The 14,810-nt window shown below is 41.0% G+C and overlaps 1 protein-coding gene across 3 annotated transcripts in view; it reads right to left on the bottom strand.

Moving 5' to 3' along the window:
• OSBPL1A (oxysterol binding protein like 1A) overlaps positions 1–14,810 on the bottom strand; it is a 77,206-nt gene that overhangs the window by 6,974 nt on the left and 55,422 nt on the right. For all 3 annotated transcript variants that reach the window (XM_066182408.1, XM_066182413.1, XM_066182419.1), the window contains 8 exons: positions 10,498–10,573; positions 8,808–8,942; positions 5,838–5,935; positions 5,003–5,185; positions 4,409–4,516; positions 4,228–4,317; positions 3,862–3,988; positions 540–656 (listed from right to left, as the gene is read on the bottom strand). In XM_066182408.1, the coding sequence (XP_066038505.1) occupies positions 540–656; positions 3,862–3,988; positions 4,228–4,317; positions 4,409–4,516; positions 5,003–5,185; positions 5,838–5,935; positions 8,808–8,942; positions 10,498–10,573 (934 nt within the window). The remainder of the gene's footprint in view (positions 1–539; positions 657–3,861; positions 3,989–4,227; positions 4,318–4,408; positions 4,517–5,002; positions 5,186–5,837; positions 5,936–8,807; positions 8,943–10,497; positions 10,574–14,810) is intronic.

The raw sequence follows: 14,810 nt of genomic DNA, 5'->3' as shown, positions 1-14,810 counted from the left end.
CGACTTCTTTTCAGTCCTACTGGTATTTTCTCTACCTCTGCAGAGAGATTTCCCCCTTGATTAATGCAGTGGAGGCATCTTTTCTGTGCCAATTCTTTGTCTTCTCAGTTGCACATAATGCCCTTGTATTCTGCCTAGTGATTGTCCAGCTTCACAGCCCTTCACACACCAATTTGTGCCATGCAGGTCTGTCCTTGGAAATGTCTGGCCTCTAATAAAGACCTTCAGTGTGATTTCTTACATGGCCGGTGCCTCAGTGGGGGAAGCAGGGTGGAAAGAAACGGTGGGGAAAGGCCCCATGCCACTATCTACATGAAGCATCCCATTTTCCAGAGAAATTCCCCATATCCTATATTGATTACTGTGGCAGTTATTCTTCCAACTCCACATTAGAAAGTTACAGCTGTGGTGGGGAGGCTTGTTGCAATAAACAGGCAAATCCAGACTTGCTAGTGACAAAGACAACAAATGGATGTGCTTTGTGTAAACCATACAGAGCAACAGTTTAGCACAAATTTTCAGTAAGAAGCATAGCTGACCTGTGCTGAATTTGGAGGTCTTGGAGTTATTTTCCATAGCAAAACACTTCCAGGAATAACATACACACTCTCAGAGTCTGGCAATGGCATCTCATCTGATTCCTCAGTATTGCCCACCTAAAGGCAGCACACAAAGGAAAGAGCAGTTCTTTGAAGTCATGAACCGTCTACACCAATCATCCCAATACTGGAACTTACAAAAAGTTATTTCCTCGACTAAAGGTGAGTAATTTTAGCAAAGAGACTTTTCTTGTCAAGGACTGAGGCATTAACACAGCACACATACTCCCAATTCCCTCCCAGTGGAACACTACCAACAGTTTCTTGCATCAACAACTTTCTAGATGTAAGCTGGATGCTTAAGCGCTAAGAAATGCCAATTTTTCTACCTCAGAGACGCGCTGTTCCTTCAAGTACAAGCATTTTCATGCCTGATACTTAACTTTAATACTGTTTTGTTAGAGGTGAAGAATAGAAGCCACATTCCTCATCCTTCCACAACAAAGAAATGCCAGCACGTAATGCAGACGCTGCCCAGTCTGCGCACAACAAAAAGCTCTTGCTATTGCTCTGTGCCCAGAGGAACCTTCCTTTGCATTAACAATACTGAAATGGCAAACTGCAAATGTGAAATAAATATCCTAAATTAGTTCCCCCTTCTGGAAAGGGTGTGAAGGTTGACACATACAACCTGAGGCAGCTGTAGCCACAGGACTGTCAAATGCTTTTCCCAGAAAGTAAAAACCTCCACAGAGGGTTACTGGGGCAGGAGAGTAACTGGTGATCACGGTGTAGGTGTGACCTGAACTAGTTCTAAACCGTTTCCTGTTTTACACACAGCTTTAAAGCAGCTGGGCTCTGATGCTGCTGACATTAATTCTACCACAGAAGGGGATATTGGAAGATTGAACTAAAGTCATGCTGGACCATGAATAGGGCTCTCCCAAGAAAACTTAGTGTCACAGTCACAGCTAAAAACAGCAGCACGTTTCAGAGATCATCAGAGATTAAAGCCAAACTTAAGGGCAACTAATGCTTTAAATACTTTGGCTACAGGCCAGCAGCTTTAATCCTGCTGCTAATAAGCTTTGCTCTCCCATGGTTGCATCAGATAATACTGAAAACATCCAGTACCCAACGTGCACTCAGTTGTCCTCTGAGATGATTCACATGTTATGCTCCCAAGAAAATCAGTAGTAGTAGTAAGGATTCTGCTTCACTGAGGAGCCCTTCACCATGCTTTTAATAATGCACAGTCAGCAGGATAATGTGCAGACCAGGTTCACCCCCTCAGCTCTTAGGAAGACAAGTTAAAGGGCTCTTAGGTCTTAGGGCTTTAACTTGACTATATCTAAACTGTGCTGGCGACCCATTATTCTGTTCATTAAATGATCCTGATCAATCCTTCAGAAACTGGGAATTTGAAGCAGAACACATCAGAAAGTAATCCTTTTATCAAAACAAAGACAATGCAATGTCAGAGTTTTGAACTTCAAGCCTTTTATAGAAAGGCTACAATACACAATGCAATTTCTGCCTTGTTGGATACAAGATCTTAAAACAGCCTAAGAATTACAGAGAAATAGGTAAAATGTGGATTTTCATGTTCTTGTCACAATGATCCACATTTTATGCTCAATGCTACTCAACTGTTCAGTACATTGCTGTGAGGATAGTTAACACTAGCCAAAGCAAGACCTCTGTAAATGAAATGTCTGTAAATGCAGTTGCTGTTGCCCACATTATTCTCTTCCATGTTTTTGCACAAAAATTCTGCACAAAGTGCTTCATCTTGATTAAAAAAAACAACTCCAGTTCATTCAGAGCAGAACCAGCCTAGTCTAACTGTGGGTCTCCTATAACTCTTCTGATGTTAGTAAAATATCACCTTTGAATACTTGAGGGCTTATCTAGTTCCCTGAAAAATTATTTTTCTGTAAATTTCATTTCTATAAAAATGAAAGTGATTTGGGATAAGTTGCATCATCTGAGCAGGTTCCCTCAAGTGAGGCAGAAACATTTCTTGATTAGCAATGCAGCACAATGTAATATCTGGAAAACAACTACATAAATCTGAAAATTCTAATTAGGAGTTTAAAAAACCATGTACTTTTGTGCCTGAATGAACCCTTCACTACCATGAAGGGAAAAGCCAGACACTATACATGAGACTTGGCTCACCTAAATGCTCCAAAACCGTAGAACATATCAACTCCTCAGACACAAGGGGCAATATCACTACATATTCAACACAGATTGCCTGGTTCATACCTCACATTACAAAGCCTTCAGTTTCCTACATAAGTAAAGAGTTCTGTTATCGAATCAGAGCAACACTGCAGCTTGAGCTTTATGCAACAAGGTGTTGCATTTCAAAGTGAAAAACAGTTATCATCTTGAGCGTTGTTGGAAAATACAAACAGACAGCTGAACAAAGACACAGGGTGTGTTTTCCTTTGTTCCTTCTCCCTAGAGTTTTCCAAGTCAGACTCCCAGAGAAGCAGCAATCCCCAGTGCTTTACCACTCTCCTGATGACAAGCACTGGAGCAAGCTCAGATACAGCAACAATCTGAACCTGCACAGGCATAACTGCTTTCAGAGTTCTCCAAGTTTCTCGTAAGTTTCTTCAAAAACTATCAGCACCCAAATAAAAAAAAAAAAAAAACCACAAAAAACAACCTGGCTGCAGTCACCAAAGGGGAACAATCCCTGTTTTAAACTCCTATCCAAGTGACTGTTCTTCACCAAGCTGTATGTTGTCACCACCACCATTCATCCTAAACAAAAAGCTTACTGCTGCCCAAAAGTTTGGAAGAATTATGAGTGATGTTTTTTCACAAGAGAAAAAAAAATCAATTATGAAGAAAAATAAAAAATTGCCAGCACTTCTACAGTTGTGAAAATTTAATAGAAAGCAATAAAAAAGTTCCTTGTAAAAGCTGGAAAATATGATATTCTACCAAGTTAAGAAACTAATCTGTCCTGCTTCCAAGAAGCAAAATCCTCCCACTAGAATATGTTATCATACATGATCAGAAATGGCCCAACTAACGTACATGTTATTTCCTCCATGTCACTTGGGAGGAAGAGGCAGGTAATGAACTAGATAGTATTTAGATCACACCAGGTTTCAGGAAGTTTGAATACAAATCCAAGAGAAGAAAATCATTTTATCCCTTAATATCCATCTCATCCAATCCGTTTTGTATCCTACTAGGAAAGAGAAGGTAAGTGAAGGAAATCATAATGTCTTAAATGCTACTAAAATATTTAGCTGTCTTAACATGCTTTTGAGATCCCATCTCTTAACGTGATTAATACCTGTTTACTGCTTTTCTTCTCTTCTGTACTTTTCTTGTCATTTTTCTTGTAAGCGTCGAATGTAGCTGGGTCAACACTGTACAAACACTCAGTCCACTTCCCATACAATGCACAGAGTTTCTTTTTGCTGTCAAAAAAGCAGAATAAGTTTTAGAAAGGAGCTTAAAGAGATTTATTACAGACAAAAATACGTGAAAGAACAACTTCCCAGGGCAACTTTAAAAACTCCATAACTGGTATTGCAGAATTCATAATCCTGCTGTTGTAGGTTCGTGCCATTGACAGACACTTAAAGGCATTCAGTTCTTCAGCTCCCCTCACAACCAAGGGCAGTCATTTGTTTCCCATTTAGAATTAAGCTGTTACCTTTTATCCTGAATGTAGCCTTCAACTTTGTGCAGCTCCTTCCCAAAGAGGCCACAGGGCTTGAAGCTTAGTACACATTTCTCACCAGTTCTAAAGGCAGAACAAGAGAGCACCAATTACTTACAAATGCTTTTCCTTTTCAAATCTGCAGGAAGTGAAAGTGCTCACACTCTTAACTTACTTATGGTTAGTTATCTCCACATTTCCATACTGCTCGATCCAAAGTTTGCCCACAATAATGTTATGCACACAGCACGTAGGATTTGTCCACGTGTAGGCTTCATTGTGCCTAAGGGAAGGGAATAAAAATTAAAATACTGTATCTTTGTACAGGATGTCAGTCCTACAATAAGCCATCATTATGCCAAGTCTTGAAACGGGCATGGCAATAAGTCAGGAAACCCAAGAAATTTATTAACCTCTAGCTACTGATTTTATCAGTTCCTTGAAACAGTCACTTTGTTGCAGCCACTGTTAGCATAAAAGGATACGAAGAAAGCCAACAGAACTCAGACATGCTGGCTTTAGCAGAATTGATGTCCAGGCACTTGGAGAACATCCAGGCCCAGGTCCCCACTGGTGTTATTAGCAGCACGTATGGGGAAATGATGGTAGTTCCTTTCATCTTCCCATCCCCTTCTCCCCACAGTGACCTGCCCTCAGACTTCAGGATGTGGGTGTTGGACACCTCTGTTCCTAAGCCATGAGGCTCTAATGCACTCTAATCATCAAGGATGAGGCAGTGTACCCCTTCAATTATTACTGATCCACTTACTCAAGAAGCTCCAAAGTCATCGTGCCTTTTGGTTCTGCTTCCACGCTCTTGCCCCAGAATTTGAGTTTAGGATAAATTGATCCATGAAACACAAAATCATTATTTAAGCCTTCAGCATAGAAAGCACTGATTGGTGGATGATGGCTGACTTGCTCTGAGAGAAGTCTAAACCCAAGATCATCTCTGCAAAACAAAGATAACCAAACCATGTACCTACGTATCAAGTGTAGTGAAGTTGCAGTTGTTTTCCCTGAGGTGAAAGGGAGAGTTGGACTCATGCATAGTTGCTGTACTCGGTGCAAGAGTTAATTAAAAACCTAGGCTAAACTGAAAAGATAAATTGAAACATAGAACATCTTTATTTGAAATAACTAAGAAGTTAACAAAGAAACAAGAACTACCAGATCACTTTTGATACTGATCTCTTTCTTAAATCATCACCTAAACACAGGCCAAAACATTAATGGAAAGAAAGATCTGCCTTAGGTACAGCTACACATTAATAGGTACTCTGAACACTCCTGTACACTGTCCTTATGTACCATGCATGTTTTTCGTTCATAAGGTTTCAGGGAAAGAAATAATTTTTGTAGATAAAACTTGCTTTTTAACCTGGAAAATTTCATTTGGCTGCTCTGAATTGAAAGGTTAAGTAGTTTCTCTTCACTGAAAGGTGAAGTGGTGAACATCAACATGCATTGCATGCACCTGCAGCAGCTCCTAGGAGAATGGCTGGAAGCTTATGAGCTGAAGGGCAGCCTGCAAGCCAGCTAACAAATCTAATGAAACATCTCTTCCATGGAGTACCACCCTCCAGTGCAGCTCTGTTCATTACCTGATCAGTTCATAGGTCTCTCCAAGCAATGGGTTGAATGGTTTCCCAGTACGTTCCCACTGTGAGGCTACAGCAGACACAGCAAATGCAGCAACACACTGCTCAGAAGAGTAAGGTCACACAGTTAATCGACAGTAGTCATGGTGTTACAGAATATCAAAATATTTTCCTAGACAGGTGTCCTGGTTTCTGCTGGGATAGAGCTAAATTTCTTCCTGGTAGCTGGTACAGTGCTGTTTTGAATTTAGAATGAAAATAATGCTGTTAACTCACTGATGTTTTAGTTGTTGCTAAGCGATGTTTTGCAACAAAGTCAAGGACTTTTCAACTTTTTATACCACCCCACAAGGCTGGGGAGAACAAGAAGTTGTGAGGGGCCACAGCTGGGAGAGCTGACACATTGACCAAGGGGATATTCCATGCCATATGACATCATGCTCAGTATATAAATAACCTAGGGGGGAAAGAAACCTGGCTGGGGACTGTTGCTGCTTGGAAACTGCCTGGGCATTGGTCAGTGGGCAGAGTAACTGCACTGTGCATCACTTGTGCATTCAAATTATTATTTCTTCTCCTTCCCCCCACTCCGCAGTTCTAACCCCCATCCCATGGAGGAGGTGGGGGGAACTAGGGTGAGCAAGTGGCTATCTGCTATTGAAGCTGCCTGCTGGCTTAAACTGTGACAGTTCTGGTTCTGTACAAACTTCCACCACATAGGTCAACATGCACCTGACTTAATGTGCATCTCTGGATAACTGCTTGTCATCCAGGTCTTCATAAATCACCTCCAGCAGGGCTACTTTCCTCAGGTACTGATACCTTTCTCCAAGGTACTCCACTTGTTTGGGTGACATACAACATCTCCCTTGAAGGAATATCTTTCCTTCTCACCTGACAGGAGTCACCTCCACGGTGACTTGTGTCACTTTTCCTTTCTGTCACTGCCCCCTTTCCTAGAAAGGGATCCTACCTACTTGGCTTCCTTACCCTCCAATTCCAGACTACTGGCTCTGTTGTTACCCCAACATCAGAGCAGGCTCGTGACAATGTGTTGACCAGGATGACAACCAAAATCTTTCTATGTATCTCACAGCTCACTCAGGGACAGAGATTGGATGGGTTCTGCCTCATTTATGAATTCATCTTCCTCCTCCCCAGTGAGCAGCTACCTCTCCTCTTCCTCCTGTTCTCTCATGACAGCCCTGCTTCAAAATTGTCTGTCTTGTCTACATCTTTCTCCTGCTTCCTCTTAAAAGAAACTCCTTCATCCCTTACTAAATGAGCTGACCTTTGCTTCCAACACTTCCTCTTTTGTATAGGGGTGACTGACACCAGCACATGTCAGTTCTTCAGTTCAGCAGCAGCGCCAGACACAGGAGATGGAGTAGCTCCAGTGCCTCTTCTTTTATTGTCAGATCCAGAGGCCTTCTCTTCCCCTTGAGGGTACTGAATATTATTAAACAGGGTTCATTAGGCCTGGGCCAGACCCCAGCACCTTGCAGTCATTTCTGTCACTCTAGAAGTGCCAGGGTGACAGCATACTTTTCCAAATATTTTATTAATTTTTCAGGATTCTGAACTTTCTTAGGAGTGAAATTTCAAAACGGTGGAGATGCCCACTATCCTAATGCTTACCCATACCATCCCACACACCCTCCCACTCACAGCTTTCCAGCCTCGGGGGAGATCTCTGGGTGGTATCCACAAATAGTTCTTTTACCACACACAAGACCTGAAACACATTCAAGAGATGGAGCAAGGGAACAAGTGGATTTGATATCCTGATGAAATTTAAAATTCTCAAGAGCTAATTAGCCTGGAGGAAAAGGGAATGATGGAAGAAGTTATCTCCTTCACAGACTGGCTCTCTGATGAGAAAAGGCAAAAGGTGTAACTATGAATGGTTTCCTATAGATGGCTCCCAAAGTGCGGAAATGCGGGCAATGCTGAGTACAAATACCAGCTCAGGCGTACCACAGGGAATTCTATCATATCATAAGACTGTGTTACAAAGTACAACAAAATGTTAACTTTAACCCAGCCCCCAGAGGTGATAAACAGCACAGCAGGGAACATATACAGCAAGTTAGATGTTGCATAACCCAACTCTGAGAACATTCACAGCAGCTCTGAGAGCAAATAAATCAACACTGCAACTGGAGACTATCCAACTAATATCATAAATGCTTATAATGAACTTGCTTTATTATGCTCTGGTCAGATCCATTGTTATGTCAACCCTTCAAGTTCTGCTCCTTGTGGGGTGCCATAAAGGACTGTTGTGGTTTAACCCAGCAGGATAAACACCACACATATGCTCACTCAACCCCACTCCCCAGCCCAAATGGGATGGGGGTTACATTGGGGGGATAAAAAAGGTGGAATCAGTGGGTTGAGATAAAGGCAGCTTAATAGGGCAGATAAGCAAGGGAAAATAATAATGATAAAAGAATAACAATCATCAAAACAAATAAGGCACAGCACAATGGCTCACCACCCACTGATTGATGCCCCATCAGATCCTGAGCAGCAGCCCCCAGACAGCTTTCCATTAGTTTATGTGCTGAGCTTGACACCATATGGTATGCAATATCCCTCTGGACAGTTGGGGCCAGCTGTCCCAGCCCTGCCACCATCCCAGCTTCTTGTATCCCTCAGCCTCCTTGCTGGTGGGGTGGCACACAAGGAGCAGAAAGTCTTTTATTTACTGTAAACACAGCTTAAGCACAACTAAAACATCAGTGTGTTACCACCATTATTCTCACCCTAAATCCAAAATACAGCACCATACCAGCTTCTAAGAACTCTATCCATGTGAAAACCAGGACAATAACCAAAACCAGTTAATGAATAAGAGAGCCCAACACGCAGCAAGTTACAGGAGCACCTCCTACAATGAGACCATCTGTAAGGAAGAAAGACCCCACAACACTCACCAAGAGCTCACATGAACTAGCCAAGCCAACATACCTGCATTCTCTCAGTTGTGCTGGAAAGTGAGCTGGCTTTGTGGATGAGGTATGTGTGCTCCATGTACTCCGTGAGTCGCTGCAGGAAGCTCAGGGGCTCGTTGAATATAACCGGCATTGTGATCTTTGACAACTCCTGATGTGCAAATGAAATTCGTGTTGGAAGTTGAATGATTAGATACACTGACCCGCAGTAATCCAAGTGTAATTGGCTTATTACAAAAATAAATGATGCTCTTAGTGCTAATGCAAGGTGCTTGACCTGGCTCTGCTAATACTGAAAGGACAAAACCCTTATGAGCTCGCAGAGCTGTGCTGGCGTTAAGGCTACTTTTAAAACAAAAAGAGAACCAAACATCAAACTTCCTATCAATGAATGCATTAGGAAGGTGAGATGAAACAATGGAAAGGAGTATTAAGGACCCTTTTAAAGACTAAGTTATTTATTATTCCATAAATAGACATAGACCATTTAATTACTTAAACATATAATCTTTTTTTGGAGGCAGGTGGGCAAGTAGGTGGGGGGGAGGAAGAGAATGAGAAAGGGCAGTGAAACATGGTGGTACAAGAGTAAAAAGAGGGATTCTGTATTCTGACGAGAAAAAGGGGTTTGTAATGAATAAGAATTTAAAGGAAGCCCTACGATTTGGATGCTGTTTGTTCTCTCTCTCCATTTTTGAAAAGCATGCCCTCTGAATGCATAAGATAACAGTTTAAACTGCCTGCAGCAGCAAATGGAAAGGGTGTAAGTATGACTGCTGGCCAAGGGTGAGGCAAACAGCACCATCCTGAGCCATAACAGCAGCACCTGGCAACCAGGAGCCTTGGCAGATGTTTCGGTACAAGCCACTGCAAGTTCTGCTGCCCCCCACAACTACAACTTCTCTGCAGCAATTGCTGCAAAGCAGAATTAAGACCCTTTTTTCCTGCACACAACTTATGCAAGGCAGGCTTTCAATCTGTTCCTTATATTTTGTAACACTTTCCCACAAAAGACACTGGGAGAAGCCTCAGACACTTCACATCAACTCAGGAGATTTGGTGGGGCTGGTGCAGGCATTCCCCAGCATTCCCACACCTCATTGCTTGGTGCTGCTCCGAACTACACCAAGGGGAGGAGGAGAAAACAACAGCAACTAAACGCACAAACCTTCCCTTCTGTAGACTACTGTTAGAGACTGACAGAGGTTTATCAGCAGCAAGTATTTTCAGCCTATCGTAAGATCTAATGGAGAGAAGAATTCTTCTCAATTCACACCTAGCTGGAAGCAGATTAGGTGCCAACCACCAACTCTGATCTGGCAACCGTCTGATCAGTAACACCATGGAAGGGGGAAGACTCCGATACTAAGGGGAAGGGACAAAAGCAAAATGAAAGTGGTTGTTTTGGGGGGATTGTTTTGTTTTTTTCACAGTCAAAATAAAGTAAAAAAACCCCACAGGAGGTAGTTAAAGGGCTCAAGTCGAGACAAGATGCTTTTACTGAAAGAATATTGCTCTGAACAAATCTTACCTTCTTAAGCTGTGAAAGCAAATACAGCATCAGCATCAAATTAAACAAACTAAAACAAACCAACCTCAAAAACAAATTAAAAAACACATCCAAAAGTCCTCCCAGAGAAATTTTCATTTGGGCCTCAAATAAAACAATCACTCCCCATTTTTTAACATAGTTTTTGATTACCTACCATGCCAATGCATTTTCTTAAGATACTCCAGATACTGAAGTCATTTCTGGAAAACATTGGAGATGGTAAGCTTGTTCTGTGGAAAGGGAAGAGGGAAAAAAAGCAGAAGTAAGAAAAGTTTTCCAATACTAACCATGACTAAGAAAGGCAAATGCCCATTTATGAAAGTAACAGTTTTCCAATTTTTAAATTAAAAATTATGGGGGAATGCCCTTAACCTGTTTTACCTGCACAGAAACATGAACTTCTCCAAAACCAGAACCATTAATTTTGCGTAACACCAGAGGAAGAGAATGTCTATAGCAGTCATCAGAACATTTTTCACAGTGGCACCATTAAGATTCTTCTTTGTGTCTAGCCACCTTTATACTGACAATGAAGGGCCACATCATTTATGGCCTATATTAAAACCAGCCCTCAGGAACAACAGAAAAAAGCAGCATCATTGAAGAAGAGCAAACAGAGCGGCCTGTTCTACAGGGAGCTGACATATCCTGAAACAAGTCACAAGTATCCTTTCAAGGACCAGCATTTAGGCTGAGAACACAGTGTGCATTTCTCAGCTTTATGGGAAATCAAGCACAAGAGTTTGTTCAGTTCTCTTACTGCTACTGACCAGCTCAACTGTTAATCCAATTTACTTCTAGAAAGGCATAAAGATTGGTCAAAGTCCTTTGTCCACAACACAAATCCATTTTTAGATCATGAAGTTATTGTCAATGACCAAAATTCACATTTTTTCTGTTCTTATCAATAGATAAAAATTACCTAGAGCTCAAACTGCATGAACAATTAAAGTATCAAAGTTTAGTTAACTCTAAATTATTGTGTAGCCCTCCTAACCAAGGCAAGTAGTCTTGTCCCTGCTCAAGGTAGCTAAAGCAATCTTTTCCAGAGTGCGTGAACAGGCTTCCTTCTCTACCCCACTTTTCTGATAACCAGAAACACTGCCTAGAGAAAAAAAATACTCAGGGTAAATTGTTTGTTTCCGTTGCCCTACTTGCTGTGTTACCTCCCCTACTTATCTGCCACTGGAACACCCTTACCAGGGCTGATGCTTCAGTTTTCAGAAAAAAACACAACATAAAAATTGTTCCTTAAAATCAAACAAGCCCCACCCCATCAAAAACCCAGTCATGTGTCTGATCTCCTCACGGTAGCAAACTATTGTGTTAGCAAGTAGCTACAAGCCCAACACTGACTAGTTGTACTCAGCTCCCCTGCAGAGGATGAATGGGTAGGAGGATTTATTTTAATTTACCAACATACCACCACTCACTCCCTGTTCTGACTTTTCACTGAGACAAAACTGTTTTGTGAGACAGATCATCCTGAATAATATTAAGTATAAAATACTTTTGTGGATGTTTTGATACAAATGTCCAGGAGAGGACAGTGTCCACCAACTATTCAGTTTTACCTTCACTTATAACGTTAAATTGTTTTTCCTGTGTATCTTTTAATGCAGTCAGCAAAGAGGATATTTGTGTTTAAGTAAGCCCTTCTGCATGTTAAACACATTAACCCTTAGTTTGCTGAAGTATACACAGGAATTGCTTTCCTTACATACTAAAATTTACATTTTCATTAAAGTTAATCTGCCCTTTTATTCAATTTGTTTAATCACTTGAAAGTTGGCACTCAGTTTCAGCCACTTATCCGTATTTATTGCCTGTATCAGTCAAACTGCTACGAGAGCCAGTTCTCTCCTTCCTCTAGCACACACACACACAGAGGAAAAACAAAGCAGTTTTAAGCCACCAAGGAAGATCCTAGGGACACGTAAGGACATGTGGACATGACAGGCAGCCAAGACTTCAGGCCTAATAACCTTGACATACTCCCTGTAATTAAACAAAAGGTTTTTGAATGCAACAATTTCCCTGCAGATGTCAATTTCAAAAACAACTCAGCAAGTTAATTTTAGCTTTAAGAGACAAAAACATCTGCTGGAATTTCTGTGCAGTAGAACGGATGAGATATACTTAGGATCCTTTAAACAAAAACACTTGTCCGAAGCATTAGCTATTACACATCAACTGCTACACGCATCTTGTGGGGAAGGGGACACATGGAGTGAAAAAGGCATGTTTAGCTTGCTTTTCGTGCCAACCTGAACAATCTCCTGGCTCCCATGAAGCTGAACACCAACATGTTTGAATTCTGAAAGGCCCCCAATGCAGGGACCAAAGGGAAAGCTGACAACGAAACTCATCAGTAAGAGGGAAACAGTAGTAACAAGTGGATGTAAAATGTTGGCACTTAATCCAGAACAGTTTTATGCAATGGAGTTTTTGGGGGTTTGATGGACTTTTTTGAGGTGTGGGGTTTTTTTTGCCTTTTTTTTTGCCTTTTTTTTTTTTTTTAAGTTTGGCTCAGATTAAAAAAATCCCTCTTAAAAAGAAGTTATTTGAATGCTTCCTGATTATTTACTTTACTACTCTATCTCTCAAATCCTCTCCCAAGAAGTGTAATAAAAATTAAGTCCATTCTCAAAACACTCTGTGAACAATCAGCAGGATGCAAACTACACTAAAAAAACCCAAAAATAACCCAGAAAAAAAAAAACAGAATAAACCAGCAGACTGTACGTGGTACTGGCTTCATCTATCTGTATATGTACTTCCCAACACCTTTAATTTATTGGAACCAACAGACTTATTCCTACATTTCCAAACCCAAAGCACGTATGCTCCCCCATCAAGCAAAAACCAACCTCCACTTCTCTGTGGAAAACTCTCAATCGCTCAAATAATATTTGAGGTGCACATTAGAGCTCAGGTTGTCTAGATGAAAACAGGAAATTATCCTATTTAAATTGATGGCTTAACAGTATTTGGTAATCTCGTGTGCAAATTATAGGCAAACTGCAAATTCTTTACTCATCTGAAGGTACCAAGATTTTAAGAAAAAAAAAAAAAAAAGAATCTGGTCTATTTTCTAAGTGACTTGTTTCCATGTGGTTAATATAAATTGAAGTTAAAAAACAAAGAAAAAAAGCTATAAGCAAACTCAAGGGTGTAAGGACAGAATTAAGTGATGCCAAAACATTTTGAACCCCTAACTTTGCATAACACCAAGAAGTTACAATTTTTGCTCTGAAAAGGACACAGGTGGCATCACAAGCAGTGCCTATTTGACCACATGCACACAGTTAGAACCAGGCCCCAGACAAAACAGGCACAAATTGGAGCCAGCAGCTCCAGGCAGGTAACACAGTTCTGAAGTCACATGAAACAGATGCTGTACCAGGCCAAACGTGGCTACTACCAACAGCCTCCGAAGAGAAGCTAAAAATACCACACATCTCCCATTCCCTGAGAAGGTTTTCTTGGAGGTAAAGTTTAAATTGTCTGAGCTTCTGGGGAGAAATTCTGCATCATTATATTTGGGGAAAACTCCCAATGTGACACCAAAATGCTAGGTAAAAAAGCCTAACATTACAGCTCAACCTATAATGTTATGGCCATTTAATCCCATAAAATACAGCCATATACTCTATAGCCATTTTGTCACAAAAAATATGGCCCTACATTCTTGTCTAAATGCAAAACAGATTTAAAAAAGGTTCCACTTTTCTTTAGCAGTAAATTATTAGGCAATTTATGCACCCATTTTACTCCAACATCCTATGCACTCTTTACTACTAGAAGACAGGCAGCTCAGAGAAACAACTGAGGCAGATGTACTGGTTTATTACTTTTCACCCTTCTTTATAAAATCAGGAACTCTGAAATGCTCCTCCAGTCACCTGCTCCCTGCAGCACTGTGCAGCATTACAAGAAGTTGCCAAATAACTTTTTTATAGTAAATGGAAGAGTAATTCCTGTTAAAACTCCTCAATACAATGCCAGTCAACATGCACCATCATTTTCATGTTGATTATGTACTATATCCTCTCCCCTCACTGTTTCCAAGGCAGTGAAGGCAATTCAGATGTCCACCTTCACCTACTGCTTCCTCCCCCACTCCTGAACTTCCTGCTCTAATTAGGGAAGGCACTTAGCCAAGGCCATAAATACCATCTTGCTAACAGCACAAGAGCAAAGCAACATACTTAGTCAGCGGCTTTATGTTATCTCCCCAAAACACCCATTACTCCACCCAAGCCCTCATTTACTTCAATCTTTGTCTAGTATGAGACACGCACAGGTTGACCCTTGAAACATCAGGTCTGATGCTACCAACTCACTTCAACAGATACTGCAACTTACCTATTTAAGATACCAAGTAATTAAAGCCTTTCTAGCGCCCTTCTGTAAAGATTAAATATTATTTTCTTGTTTTTACAGAAATGTGGTGTCCCCATCATC

The sequence above is a fragment of the Chamaea fasciata genome, unplaced genomic scaffold (genome assembly GCF_029207755.1).
Source record: "Chamaea fasciata isolate MVZ Bird 193981 ecotype frontalis unplaced genomic scaffold, bChaFas1.0.hap1 SCAF_1, whole genome shotgun sequence".
In the NCBI taxonomy this organism is placed as follows: Eukaryota; Metazoa; Chordata; class Aves; order Passeriformes; family Sylviidae; genus Chamaea; species Chamaea fasciata.
This window is presented reverse-complemented; position numbering and strand designations above follow the sequence as displayed.